Here is a 13,770-nt window from a genome sequence, read left to right as displayed (position 1 = left end):
CACAATGACAAAAGGCATAGTAATTTAGACTCTTATTGTGATGTTACTGGCAACTAAATGGGCTGTCCGAATTTTGCATTGGGGCCAGCCGGTTCTGTTGAAGTGAATGGGGCAGGCATGGAAACTCCCACCATAAGAAGCCATCATATCTGTCGTTTCACTTTTTACTGAAAAATGCTTAAACCAGATTAAAGAAAAGACACTAGTATGTGATGGTGACTGGTGTTTTTTTTTTTTTATGCTAGCTACATTAGCTTCCGGTTAGCGGGTTGCTTTTGGAGTTAAAGACACAAACCCTGGACGTTTCATTTCGGGTAAAGCATGAGGTTTTCTATATGGTTTACGCCAATTCTGGGAGTATGAAGTGCTTTGAATGCTGGGATGTTTGGTCACAACAAGCGGTCCACTTGCTGACCACTTGGGGAGTGCTACAACCGCAGCCTGCTGGACCGGGCCATGGCCAGCTAGCTAACGTTAGCCACAACAGTCAGCTAACGTTGCTATTCACAATGTCAATAGTTCTCCTTGGTCTGCATTTCAAGACGGGTCGCAGACCCCTGCAGCCTTGAGTGGCACTGAGGACTATGGAGCAGTCGCGCTGGGCCGACTGTCCTCCCGGGCCGCTTCTCGGCTCCCTGCTCTGGGAGCAAGCACTCAGTCCACGGAACCCGGGAAACAGGGCAATGACCTCTGTAACCTAAATGGACATTATATTTGCATTTTGTAACATCACGAATCACGATAATCTCACTCCCAGCCCCTGACGTACTTTGAAACGAGTTTTCCTGGCCCAAGAGCCTTGAGATAACTCGATTTATGAGTTGGCGCTATATAAATTGGATTGATTCTTTGGCTGACGAAACCAGAAGAATTGGTTCGAGATTAGGCACAGGCTCCGAACCGGCCCTTGAACTCCCTTGGTCAAAAAGGGGTCTCTTCTCTGTCTACTTTATCCTAACCAGTGTTGGGGGTAACTCATTACAAAAGTAACATATTACATATAATATATTACTTTTAGCATTAACTCAGTAATATAACTTATTACTTATAGGATTTCAGTAATATTATACCAGTTACTTTGTCAAGTAACTCAAGTTACAAATTGAGTTACATTTTTATTAAATCAAAGCACATATTTAAAAAAGATACAATCATTTCCTAATCAAACTGTGTGTTTTTATGCAAATAACCACTATAGATGACAATAACAAAGGAAAAGAATAACATTTAGAATTTTGGATTGTTTACACTGACTTCAAGGCGGTTGACATTATTTTATCGGGATGGTTCTGGGGCGGCGATGTCATTCTGCTGCTGCTGCTGTTTTGGTAAAAGTAATGCAAAAGTAGTGAAATAAGTAACGAGTTACTCTACACAGAAAGTAATATTGTAAATTAACTTATTACTTTCAAATGAAAGTAACTAGTAATATGTAGTATATTACATTTTGAAAGTAACTTGCCCAACACTGATCCTAACTACTACCTCACTCTCTATCCTAACTACTACCTCACTCTCTATCCTAACTACTACCTCACTCTCTATCCTAACTACTACCTCACTCTCTATCCTAACTACTACCTCACTCTCTATCCTAACTACTACCTCACTCTCTATCCTAACTACTACCTCACTCTCTATCCTAACTACTACCTCACTCTCAACTCCCACTGCGTTTCTTTCTATTTAATCTAGAGATTACCCCCAGCTCCATTCACTTGGGTATTCAACCCCCCCCCCCCCTAATGCCAATTAATTTTCTCCTCCCCTAGGGCACAGAAATGAGGGAGGGTAACAACCCGTCATGGTTCAACCCAGGAGAGGCTGTGCAGGTCATGCTATACTGCTGCCAGCTGGCCAAGAGGCTCTACAACCCTGTGGGCGCCTCTGACATAGGCATCATCGCTCCTTACAAGAAACAGGTAAGCCTGGGAGCATTAAGGTGCCTTTTGGTGTCAGTTCTACTATAGAGTACTACTGCAGGGATGATGTATTCTTGTAGGCGGAAGGCGGAACTCCCGGACATGTTGGATCTTCTGGGGGAAAGTGAATGGGCTTTTAGAAGGGGATTTTGCTTAAAGGTCCCAATTCGTGCAACTGTAACCTCCTTAAAAACGTGTGTCTCTCTGGTCCATAAAACATGATTCTGGATTAATTTGTCGAAAATATAGCAACCCCGTTCGTTCTGACGGAGTTCTCACTTCCTCATCTCGTCGCTTCCCAGGAATGGTCTGTTTCCATAATATATTCAGAACTAACAGTTCCCATTGGCCGCTGGGGGAGAGCCCGCCCCAGGCTCCCAGCGGCCAATCGGATTAGCGTCCGTGGACCAGCACATTAGGTTGTGTCCACAACTAACGTTAGCAACGAGCTATCGCTAACTTAACGGTTGCTACGCTAAACAGGACATCTCAAAATGCCTAGACTTACCGAATGCACCTCCACCTCCACAGTTGGCGTCGCTCCAGCTAGAAGTGTTAACTTTGTGGCTAAACCTTGATTGTACTGCCCCAGATTGTTGAAACATTCTGGGCTGAAATGGTTAGCACAGACCAACAGGTCATGATGAATCTCACGCTGAAACAGCTTTTGCTATGGGAAACAATAGACAAAATGGCGCAGATAGCTTGTGTGAGAGAGACCGCGCACAGTATGCTAAAGTCGCGTTGTGACGTAACACCTACCCCTCTGGGAGAACAGAGTGTAAGGGGGCGTGGCTTGAAGGAGACCGCAGGAGAGAGCTGGATAGGGAGAAATCCAACTCTGACAGTTCTGAGCACTCATTACAGGGAGGGATGACAACAGCATAGGCATATATGCATTTAGAAGTAAAAACAGCTTTTGCACGGAATGGGACCTTTAAATGCAAGGTCTGTGGTTAATAAAGGTTTATGGGAGTGGCAATCTGCGAACCCAGATTCTATTTCAGCACGGAAATTGACTCTGGGACACCCGGACCTTTTTTTGAGTCTTCCGCCCGGGACTTCCACTTCCGCGCAGCGATGCCTTTTAAAAACATGCATTGCGTCACTTTTATTTTGAAGGCTAAACATCAAATTCTTATATATTAACTAGCTAAAAAAAAAATGGTCCGGCTGTCCCAGAGTCTATTTCCGTGCCGAAATAGACTCTGGGTTCCCAGAATGTGAGGGTGGTAATTTGTGTTCAGCAGGATAATCTTCACAAACATGAATCACTTGTATTACTTTTGAAGCGTTTTCTGAAAATCGGGTTTCAAAAGTCATAAAAGTGATTCATGTTTGTGAAGATTATCCTGCTGAACACATTACCACTCCCATAAACTTTTGTTAACCACAGACCTTATTTATGCTTCAAGTGAAATCCCCATCCTAAAACCCATTCACTTTTCCCCTGAAGCTCCAACATGCTACTTCCGGACTCATTCCTGCTGTGCTGTATTAAAGCTATAGAGGAAATATGTTGACACTGCAGTGGGATCTCTCACTCATGATGTCTCATACTATCCCCTAAGCCGGCTTCAATGACTGCTCAAACGGTTGTTGGTCAGTCTGTTCAAACAGTATACTGGTCTCTGCCTAATCTCTTTTTGCTCTCCAGTCGGAGAAGATCCGTGTGCTGCTGGGCAGAGTGGGCCTGTCCGACATCAAGGTGGGCTCGGTGGAGGAGTTCCAGGGACAAGAGTTCCTGGTCATCATCATGTCCACGGTAAGTGAAACCAGAATATGGGTCATGTGATATGGGTAATGAACATTGTTCCAAAACGAGATATCCACCATTTACTGTGTAGCCCTACAGCACATTTGTGTTGATATCCACCACTTAAGAAGTACAGGTCCTGTGTATCCCTACAGCACATTTGTGTTGACTAGGGATCTTGCGTGCTACGCTCGCTTGTTTCCTAGGCTCGCCCGCTGTGCGGCCTCGCCCGCCCTGCAGCTCGCATACACAGCTCGGCCGCTGCGTGGCCTCGCCAACAGCTCGGCTGCTGCTCTATTGGCGTGTGTGTGATGCTCACAAAATGTTATTGCCCTTAAGTTTACATGCGCGCGTGTGTATGTGCCCCTTAAGTTTACATCCATCAGTCTTATTACATCACTGATGACATCATCAGTGTCTTATGACATCAGTGTCTTATGACATCATCAGTGATGTCACTGCACAATTACTCAAGTGACATCACTGATGACATCACTTATGACATCATCAGTGATTTATGACATCATCGGGACAAAAATTTAAACCAAGACCACTTCAGAAGTACAGGTCCTGTGTAGCGCTACAGCACATTGTGTTGATATCCACCACTTAAGAAATACAGGTCCTGTATAGCCAGCCCTACAGCACATTTGTGGTGATGAGGTATACTTTATTTCTTTCAAAGGTGAGAATGCGTCTTTTGATTAGATCCTGCTCAGCAGAAAGCAGGTATGCTTTGTAGAAAATTATTTTCTGAAGTGTTCATCTATTCTAAACCATGACAAATTTGACAGTGAAGTGTCTCTGAAGTGTGACCCTGAATTTGCACCCAAGGAGGAAATTATATAATAAAATACAAAACACTGAATAAACTGCATGTAGATCTTTTCCCCCCCAGATTTTTTTTTTTTTTTGGTGCACAACGTTTGATATATTTTAATTACCAAGTATAAGCAATATTGGTCAATTGTCTTTTCTCACACATCACAAAGTGAACAGGCCCTCAAACACAGTGCAAATTGTATGAATAACTAGTTATGTGGTATAATGTATCATTATTTGTCTGTATTATTTGTACAAGGGGTAGAGACTGCTGTCATATCTCTGGCTCCTCCTGGTGGACTTAAAGGGGTACTTCACCCCAAAACAATGCTGATCTCACACATCTGAAAACTATAAAAGGTTTTGCAGGCATTCATTTAGTTTAACAGTTATTGAGAGTTGATTTGACTTAAGTTTATGCCAGTGATGTCATCGGAAGGCACTGAATCATTGGGTTGTAGTCTTCTGATGACCTCACTGGCATTGATGTAACTCAAATCTACTCTCAATAACTTAAACTAATTGAATGCCTGCAAAACTGTTTTTTTTTTTTCTCGATGTGTGAGATAATGTGCAAAATAAATCAGCATTATTTTTCAGTGAAGTTCCTATTTAAGTAAATTAAGACACATGCAAACTGTTCTTATGTTTAACCTGTTAGCACTACAGGTTTGGCAAATAATTTAATCTATTGTATGATGACCTGTTTGTAAAGTTCTGCTTTATACAGCAGAATTGAAATGTGGGGTTTTGACATGGCATTTGAAGCTGATTTGCCACATTCATATGATCGACAATCAGGCAAGTAAAGTTTGGGAAACCAAACTTTTTTCCCGTCCAGTCGCAACATCTGCTAAATCCCAAAGTTCAGCAACCATTTTCACTTTACCAGCCAACAAGATTTTTAGGAGACAATCTTGAAACGATGACGGGCATAGGTTAGGGCACTTTACCGACATTGTGCTGGTGTGCCAGCAGGTCTTGGTACTTTGCATGGTACGTTGCTTAGAACAGAAAGTTTTGGATGGTCAATGAGTGTAAGAATCGTCCATAATTTCCCCCCTGCTTACCTATATGGCAGTTTCCCTTGATTTGTTCCATTGTGTTATTGTCATGATGTAGGTGCGTTCCAACGAATCGGTACAGAGCGATGATTTGCAGAGCGCGCTTGGCTTTCTGGTCAACCCCAAACGCTTCAATGTGGCTGTCACTAGGCCCAAAGCCCTGCTGATAATCGTTGGAAACCCCCACGTTCTCATTCTGGTAAGTGACAAAACCCTTCACTAGTTCCTACATTTCACAAAATATGTTTCAAGTGTTGCTAGAGAGTAGGGATGTTCATCAATTATCGAAAATCGATAATTGATCGTTAAGGAATTGAATCGATCATGTGGAATTTTTATCGATTATTGTTATTATTATTATTTTTTTTTTTATTATTACCGGTATTAATTTTTTCTTTTGTGGACTAGGTTTGGGTGGAATTCGTTCCTCCTCGCCCCACTCCATTGCACAGCCGACTAACGTGAGGTGGAGCTTCATATAGTCTCTAGTTTTCTGGCTGGGCACGGGCCTTTGTGCCAACAAAACTGTTTTAAACATGGGGAATTCACACCGGCATGCGCCGGGGACAGCAGAGTGTTGGAGAGGAGACACATTGAAATAAAGAGTTCATTGAGGAGAACACGTTGTCTTTCGTATTTTCTGCCATAGGCATTCATTTTGTAAAAAAAAAATATATATATATACCGTATATATATATATTATTATTATTAATATGATCGATAATTGATCGTTCATTTTCCCGATTTTCGATTATGGAAATTTTTCAAAATGAACATCCCTACTAGAGAGCCAATGCAGAGTCTACTTTGAATATCTGTTTCTTCTTCTTCCAGGACCCATGCTTCAGGGCTCTTCTACAGTACTGCTTCGACAATGGGGCGTTGTTGGGCTGTGACCCGCCTCCTTCCCTGAGAGCCTCTCTCATGTACAGTACACTGATCGCCCATCATCCACTCTTTATTCTTTGTTGAGATTAATTACAGTCATGATAGGGCCTGTGTCCACCTAGCGTCTTTTTCCAACGTTAAACGCTGGAAGTGCGCTGGGAAGCGCTGATCTCGGCGCACAATATAACAAGGAAGCAGTCTGAAACTAATGTTAGTTCAGTGCGGTAGTAGCTTGATAGCTGACAGCTAACATTAGCAAACAACACACATACAGTGATTTAGCTCAACACTCACCAGAAATATTAAGTGTCTAGCCGATCTGCACCCACAATGAGCCTTTCTGTCTCTGTTGCGATAGTTTCTCCATATGATTATTTGCCAGAAAAGGAGCACCCGACACCAGCGTCTTTCTGAAAAGTTAAAATATTTTCAGCTGGGAGCGCTGGGAGTCGGGCGCACAAAAATGCCACAGCGCTGTGAAAATAGACGCTGGACGCAGCGCACTTTCTCTAGACGTCTGTGTGCGCCCGCATACGCTCTCCCCCCATTGGAAACAACTGAAAATAGACGCCGGAGCTGATGAAAAGACGCTAGGTGGACACAGGCCCATAGGCTGTAGAGCTCACCTTTTCTCAGCCCACCTTTTCTCACTTCCCGTTCCATCATTTCTCCATACGTAGGTAGATGTTTAGAAAAATCCTTATAGAAAGAGTTTTAAGCCTGGAACTAAGCCAACCAGCCAGCTACTGAATCGTGAGTGTTCATATAACATTTCACTTGAAGCAAAAATTAAAAATAAATATTTCCCCCGCATTTCCCCCCTCACTTTTTATTTTTTGAATTTGCTCCAAGTGAGCTGTTTTATGGTCAGTCATGATTCAGTAGGTGGCTGGTTGGCTTGGTTCCAGGCTTAAAACTCCAAGGATTTTTCTAAACATCTATGGAGAAAATGAATGGGGAATTAATATTAATTAATAATAATTCATTTATTTTATATAGCGCTTTTCAATGACCCAAATGAAGGTTTCCACCTTACAGTAAGAGTGCACAGAAAACAATAAAAATAGAAACGAGCAACGGATACAAATAACAATAGCAAAAGTAATGAACAAGCAACAGGCAACAGATACAAATAACAATTAAGATGTCTAATCAGCATCTCAGCATTACTGCCAAGCCAAAGTTTTGTAGGAACTAGACGTGGCTGTCAGTTTAGTACTGTATAGTCCAGGTAAACTGCATTGAAAACTTCATAAATTAGTCAATCAGACGGAACACTGAGTCTGTGTGAACACCCACTTTAAGTACCGTATACTTTTGTTCAAGTAAATTCTTCTGCATGCCAGAAGTTGGTATGGTTTCATGGGAAGTATGGAATTTCCAATTTACTTGTTCTATGTTTTCTCCTGCCTTGAGTTGAGATTCAGATGGGTGGGCTTGCCACTTTTTGCAAAACAGAAAGTTGCGATGAAAATCATTTAGCATACTTTTATGAGTGACAATTTATTTGACATAAAACCTCTGTTGATTGTTAGATGTGGTGAACCCCACTCATCTGGTACTCCAAGCAGGGTAAAACCAAACCAACACTAAGGATATTTGCATCTGCTGTTATACCGGTTAATGACTCCAGGTCTTTTCTACTCTTACAGATCTGCAGATGAGCAGAAGACATCATGAGTGGACGATCTACCTCCACTTCTCAGGACTTGCCCATGTTATTGTGCTCTACTGAAAAGTTATTTTCTTTCTTCACTTTTCCATGACTTGGCTTTCTAATGACTGTTCCCACAGTGAGCTGTGTTTTAATCAGCCAGTGGGTTTACATGCACACAATAAACAGAACACTGAGAAGAAACAGGTAACTGGCAACATTCAGATTTCCGCGTTTACGTGCGCTATTGCACTTAGTAAATAGGGCAACTCACTCAAAGTTTGTGAGTGGACACTGATTGCAATGAATAAACCTGATGATACATTATTGTCATGGTCATTTTTAATTTTGGATAAAAATATTTGATAAAAAAAATATGACGACGATTCAGCAGAAACCCAGCTGTGTTAACCGAAAACCTTTAACCGGTAAAGGATGCCGTTTATATGACCACTTGATAATCAGGTAACTAGAAATCTGATGATAATCGTTTATTAGTGTGCATGTAAACGCACTCGGTGTCACCTAAATTGGTTTACAATGTTCTTGTTTCTGTACAGTATGAGCCACTGGGTGATAGAAATAAAGACTTACCGTATATGCACATTGCACAGTTTCTTTCTTTATCTTGTGATATTAAGCTGATGTGCTTGACTATGCGTATGATTTTCAATTACGCTGTCCCAGATTTAGAGTAAATTACTGCATTATGTCATAGCAGTTCTGCGCTCTTCATTTGCAAACTGTATGATAATGAAATTATTTGGCTTTAAAGGGGGACTCACATCCCTGATATTGGTAAAGGCAAGTTCCCAGTGCTTCAGTGTACAGGCAAGCTGCAGTACATTTTAGTTCCCAGTGCTTTAGTGTACAGGCAAGCTGCAATACATTTTAGTTCCCTGTGCTTTAGTGTACAGGCAAGCTGCAATACATTTTAGTTCCCAGTGCTTTAGTGTACAGGCAAGCTGCAATACATTTGAGTTCCCAGTGCTTTAGTGTATAGGCAAGCTGCAATACATTTTAGTTCCCAGTGCTTCAGTGTACAGATAAGCTGCAATACATTTGAGTTCCCAGTGATTTAGTGTACAGGCAAGCTGCAATACATTTTAGTTCCCAGTGATTTAGTGTACAGATAAGCTGCAATACATTTGAGTTCCCAGTGATTTAGTGTACAGGCAAGCTGCAATACATTTGTGTTCACAGTGCTTTAGTGTACAGGCAAGCTGCAATACATTTGAGTTCCCAGTGATTTAGCGTACAGGCAAGCTGCAATACATTTGAGTTCCCAGTGCTTTAGTGTACAGGCAAACTGCAATACATTTAAGTTCCCAGTGCTTTAGTGTACAGGCAAGCTGCAATACATTTAAGTTCCCAGTGCTTTAGTGTACAGGCAAGCTGCAATACATTTGAGTTCCCAGTGATTTAGTGTACAGGCAAGCTGCAATACATTTGAGTTCCCAGTGCTTTAGTGTACAGGTAAGCTGCAATACATTTGTGTTCACAGTGCTTTAGTGTACAGGCAAGCTGCAATACATTTGAGTTCCCAGTGATTTAGCGTACAGGCAAGCTGCAATACATTTGAGTTCCCAGTGCTTTAGTGTACAGGCAAACTGCAATACATTTAAGTTCCCAGTGCTTTAGTGTACAGGCAAACTGCAATACATTTAAGTTCCCAGTGCTTTAGTGTACAGGCAAGCTGCAATACATTTGAGTTCCCAGTGCTTTAGTGTACAGGCAAACTGCAATACATTTAAGTTCCCAGTGCTTTAGTGTACAGGCAAGCTGCAATACATTTGAGTTCCCAGTGCTTTAGTGTACAGGCAAACTGCAATACATTTAAGTTCCCAGTGCTTTAGTGTACAGGCAAGCTGCAATACATTTGAGTTCCCAGTGCTTTAGTGTACAGGCAAGCTGCAATACATTTGAGTTCCCAGTGCTTTAGTGTACAGGCAAGCTGCAATACATTTGAGTTCCCAGTGCTTTAGTGTACAGGCAAGCTGCAATACATTTAGTATTCATATTCAGCCCCTTGGTGCGAAAGAAAATAATTTGCTTTAACACAGCAGTGTAACTTGAAGTATATTGACTGTCTACAGATGTCTGCGTGAGCTGTCTGCACACCTCGGCGTGGCAGCGTCTGCCCACAAGGCCCGGAGACTGGATGTGACAATTGAGTGCTAGTGACTCACTGTGTGCTGGAGCCCAGCAGGATGGAGGGAGGGGTGGAGGGGGACAGAAAAGAGGCAAATGGGTGCTAAATCTAATCTCTAATGTGCAGGGAGGAGACAGCTTTTATCTGAGTGTACTAGCTACAAGGGAGCCCATCTTCAGACACCCAACCCCCATCCCCACCGCCCCTATACCCAAACACACCTCTGCCTTTGATGTAGGTCTCAGGTGTTTGTTTGGCTGTGCCGTTCTGGAACGGAGACACTCTTTAAAGCACAGGCTCCAGTAGTGCAGGATTGTGAAATAGATCCTGGCAGCACAGAATTGGAATACATTTGTGGCCGGCGCAAAGCGGGCCCTATATCTGGCTTTGTCCCAGTCCAATTTGAGTGTCGATGCTCGTGAACGGTTTATCGCGCTGGCCATATGCTAGGTTTCCGACCTAGCCTTGTTTACAAGTATATTATTGGCATTTTTAGTTTTTGGAATACTTTTTTTTTTTGCATTTTATTTATAGAGTTTTTGCATACATAAGATCAGACGGACAAGACGTCAGTACTTAAAACCGGTTGGACAGGTGCAATGTCTAAAGAATAAATAAATGAATAATAGTAACGGTGCACATTGCTAAGAAACAAATAAGTGATAAAAGAAAAAGAGGGCAACATTTCAATAAGTTATTTTAACTTTTCCACTGCACGTCTATAGAGGGTACAAGGGCACGTTCTAAAGGGAGTTCTGTTGGTCCTTGATGTGCTCTAACACCGGGTTCCTTATACTGCAGTTCGTGTATCAGTCTTTCTATTTAAAATGCTCACCAATTCGCTTAACCAGGTCTCAAATTTAGGAGCAGAGTCAGATTTCCATAGTTTCCAAATGCATCTCTTGGCAATTATCATGCCATATACCAAGGCTTTGGAATTTCAATTGCAAAGTACAACAATAAATACACAGCAGTATATCTTGCTGACATGCGTGCAGAACAAATTGCCGTATAGCTTAGTGGGTTCTAGTACATTTTGACACTTGGAAACACTTGGCACAAGGACAATAGGACCTTGCATATAGTATATAGAGGGACAGTGGAATACATAACGTGGACAGTAGAGCAGTTGAGCAGCTTGGCATACAGTAGCAAAGCAACAAATTCCTAAATGTGTGTAATATAGCGACAGAATATGTTTGCAGGTGCATAGGGAAGCATAGTATCAAAAGTTGGTCCACTATACAATGAAGTAGTTATGTTTAAAGGATCATAATTTGGATAGTCTTTTTTTAAGGAGTTTGGGCAGTCCAGTTGACCAGTGTTTAATAAAGCGGAGGAGGAGAGATTTCTGGTGCGGATGTGTGGGTCTATCTCAACAGACAATTCCAATGGATGCAGACAAAGTAGTCCTGACAATATTCTTTGTCAAGCCACATGGAAATATGAAATGCAAGACCAAACTGTCTTGTCTTGTCTGTCTGAGGTTTATTTGACAGTCATAAGTGAGGCTGGGGCCTCACATTACCAAGACAAACACAGTGTATACAGTACAGGGCAGCCATTAGGCCCGACAACAGCCTCCCGCTGGGCGACTGGCAGGGGAGCTTGTATAACGTGTGGGCCCATTGTTCTCCCAAATTGGTCTGCGACTCTAATTGCCAAGTGTTAGTCCCCTCGTGCTGGCTGTACTCGTCTGCTCCAGCCAGACCCAGAGCCAGACCCAGCCTCCAACTCATCAGATCAGGCTGTAAAGGCTTGTTTGGCTGGGGCCGATGGAGGCCGGGCCCTGGCTGGCTACAGGGCTGGAGATGATGGAGGCGGAGGGGCCAGTCAGACTGGTTCTTTAGCTCGGTACGTCTGAAGCCACAGCGACTGTCCCAGGCTGGCTGGCTGGCTGGCTGGGAATGGATAGGGACCCCCGATTCATTAGACACATGGTCTTTCAGAAAAGGCCCACAGGCACAAGCAGCAGATACACATCTAAACCTGCAGACAGACGACGACATCATCCAAACAAATACAATGATTATACTGTAATGCACTGACTGCTGCGGACGCATGGAGAGACCTGAGTACACGAGAGAGACGGAGAAAATGAGACAGTGTAATTAGTACTAATTATAATTAATTAGTAGCCTGCTTGTGTCTGTACCACTGGTCTGCATCTCAGTGCTGAATCTCTGCTCTCTAGTTGGGGATGTTTGCATTATATGCTGTGTGTGTGTGTGTGTGTGTGTGTGTGTGTGTGTGTGTGTCTGCCTGATTAGGGATGTCACAATATATCGTCCCACAATATATCGCGATATCAAAACGTGACAATATGTATCGTTGAGATGAAATCTCATATCGTGAGAAAAAGAAGCTGAACATGGTGGCACTGATCTGCATCTGATTGCATGCTCGCTCTCCTTTTCATTGCTTTGTTTGAACAGACGAGGGACGTTACAGACAAATGGTGAAATTACTCAAATTAGGGTGGAGGATGCCCCCTCAACTTACAAATCAATCGCAAAAAAATATTGTTAAAATATCGTATCGTTATCGTGAACCCAATATCGTGTATCGTATCGTGAACTGAGTGTATCGTGACACCCCTATGCCTGATACATATTTGTAAATGGCTTTGCTTATGAATGGGGGGGGGGGGCGGGTCATACCATATATTCTTACATATTGGGTAACAAAATATTGCATTTTAATAGCACAAAGGTCTGCTACTCATAAGATCGAGCCTGATATCAGACTGAATTGTCAAACTCAACTCTGTGGAGTGGGCGGATTCGAAGGTCTGGACCCAGGCAGCATCAGATCCTGTCTAATAGAAAATCGGTGTCCTTGTTAAAACGGGGATTACCAGCACGACAATTTTTTTTTATGTCTGTGCCATTTGGCTCATGATGCTGAGGTGTATATGCTACTGCTGCTGCATCTGACAGATAAACCAGCCATAGAGCTGAGCTGGGCTAATAGCATTTAGCATGTGGATCTCTGAGCTTGTGTTCTTGGCAGATCAAAGCCAGGTGAGAGCCACGAGACTTTGCTAATGAGAGCTACAGGCTCTGCTGAGGAAACCCTCCAATTAGGAAGCAGGGACACATGAAAGAGACGAGCAATGTGCAGGAGACCGTCTGTCTACAGAAATATGCTTTATTCATTACTGAACTTTTCAAAAGATGCATTTTGCAATCTCCAGCTCCCTGTGCCTCGGCTCAGAGATCCATTTGTTTCAGCTCACATTAATCCCGGCCATAGAAAGCAAAGTGGCTGTTATTTTATTTTTCACTTATTGTGCTTGAAGCTGATGTTATCTGAAGGCATAATAATACAGTTGGCTGCTGCAGTCTCTCATGACTGGGCCACACTGGCATTCAGTGAAAGCTGTCTATTGACCCCCTCCGCCCCCCCCCCCCCCCCTCCACACACACACACACACACACACACACACACCCACCCTCCATCTACTTACTGCCCCCTCTCTGTCTGCGCTCATCACAAAACAAAGCCGTTGT

At 42.8% G+C, this 13,770-nt stretch overlaps 1 protein-coding gene across 1 annotated transcript in view; it reads left to right on the top strand.

Annotated features, from left to right (window-relative positions):
- The window catches only part of mov10l1 (Mov10 like RNA helicase 1), a gene marked incomplete at both ends in the record, with an annotated part of 29,108 nt that extends 15,747 nt beyond the window's left edge, over positions 1–13,361 (top strand). The window contains 5 exons of the mRNA XM_083663005.1: positions 1,773–1,922; positions 3,580–3,687; positions 5,623–5,763; positions 11,964–12,112; positions 13,271–13,361. Of these exons, the coding sequence (XP_083519131.1) occupies positions 1,773–1,922; positions 3,580–3,687; positions 5,623–5,763; positions 11,964–12,112; positions 13,271–13,361 (639 nt within the window). The remainder of the gene's footprint in view (positions 1–1,772; positions 1,923–3,579; positions 3,688–5,622; positions 5,764–11,963; positions 12,113–13,270) is intronic.
- Positions 13,362–13,770: the final 409 nt, after the last annotated feature.

This window comes from Poromitra crassiceps (assembly GCF_964638095.1).
Source record: "Poromitra crassiceps genome assembly, chromosome: 30".
NCBI classification, from domain to species: domain Eukaryota; kingdom Metazoa; phylum Chordata; class Actinopteri; order Beryciformes; family Melamphaidae; genus Poromitra; species Poromitra crassiceps.
Note: the sequence above shows the minus strand (reverse complement) of the source record. Positions and strands in the feature narration are given on the sequence as shown.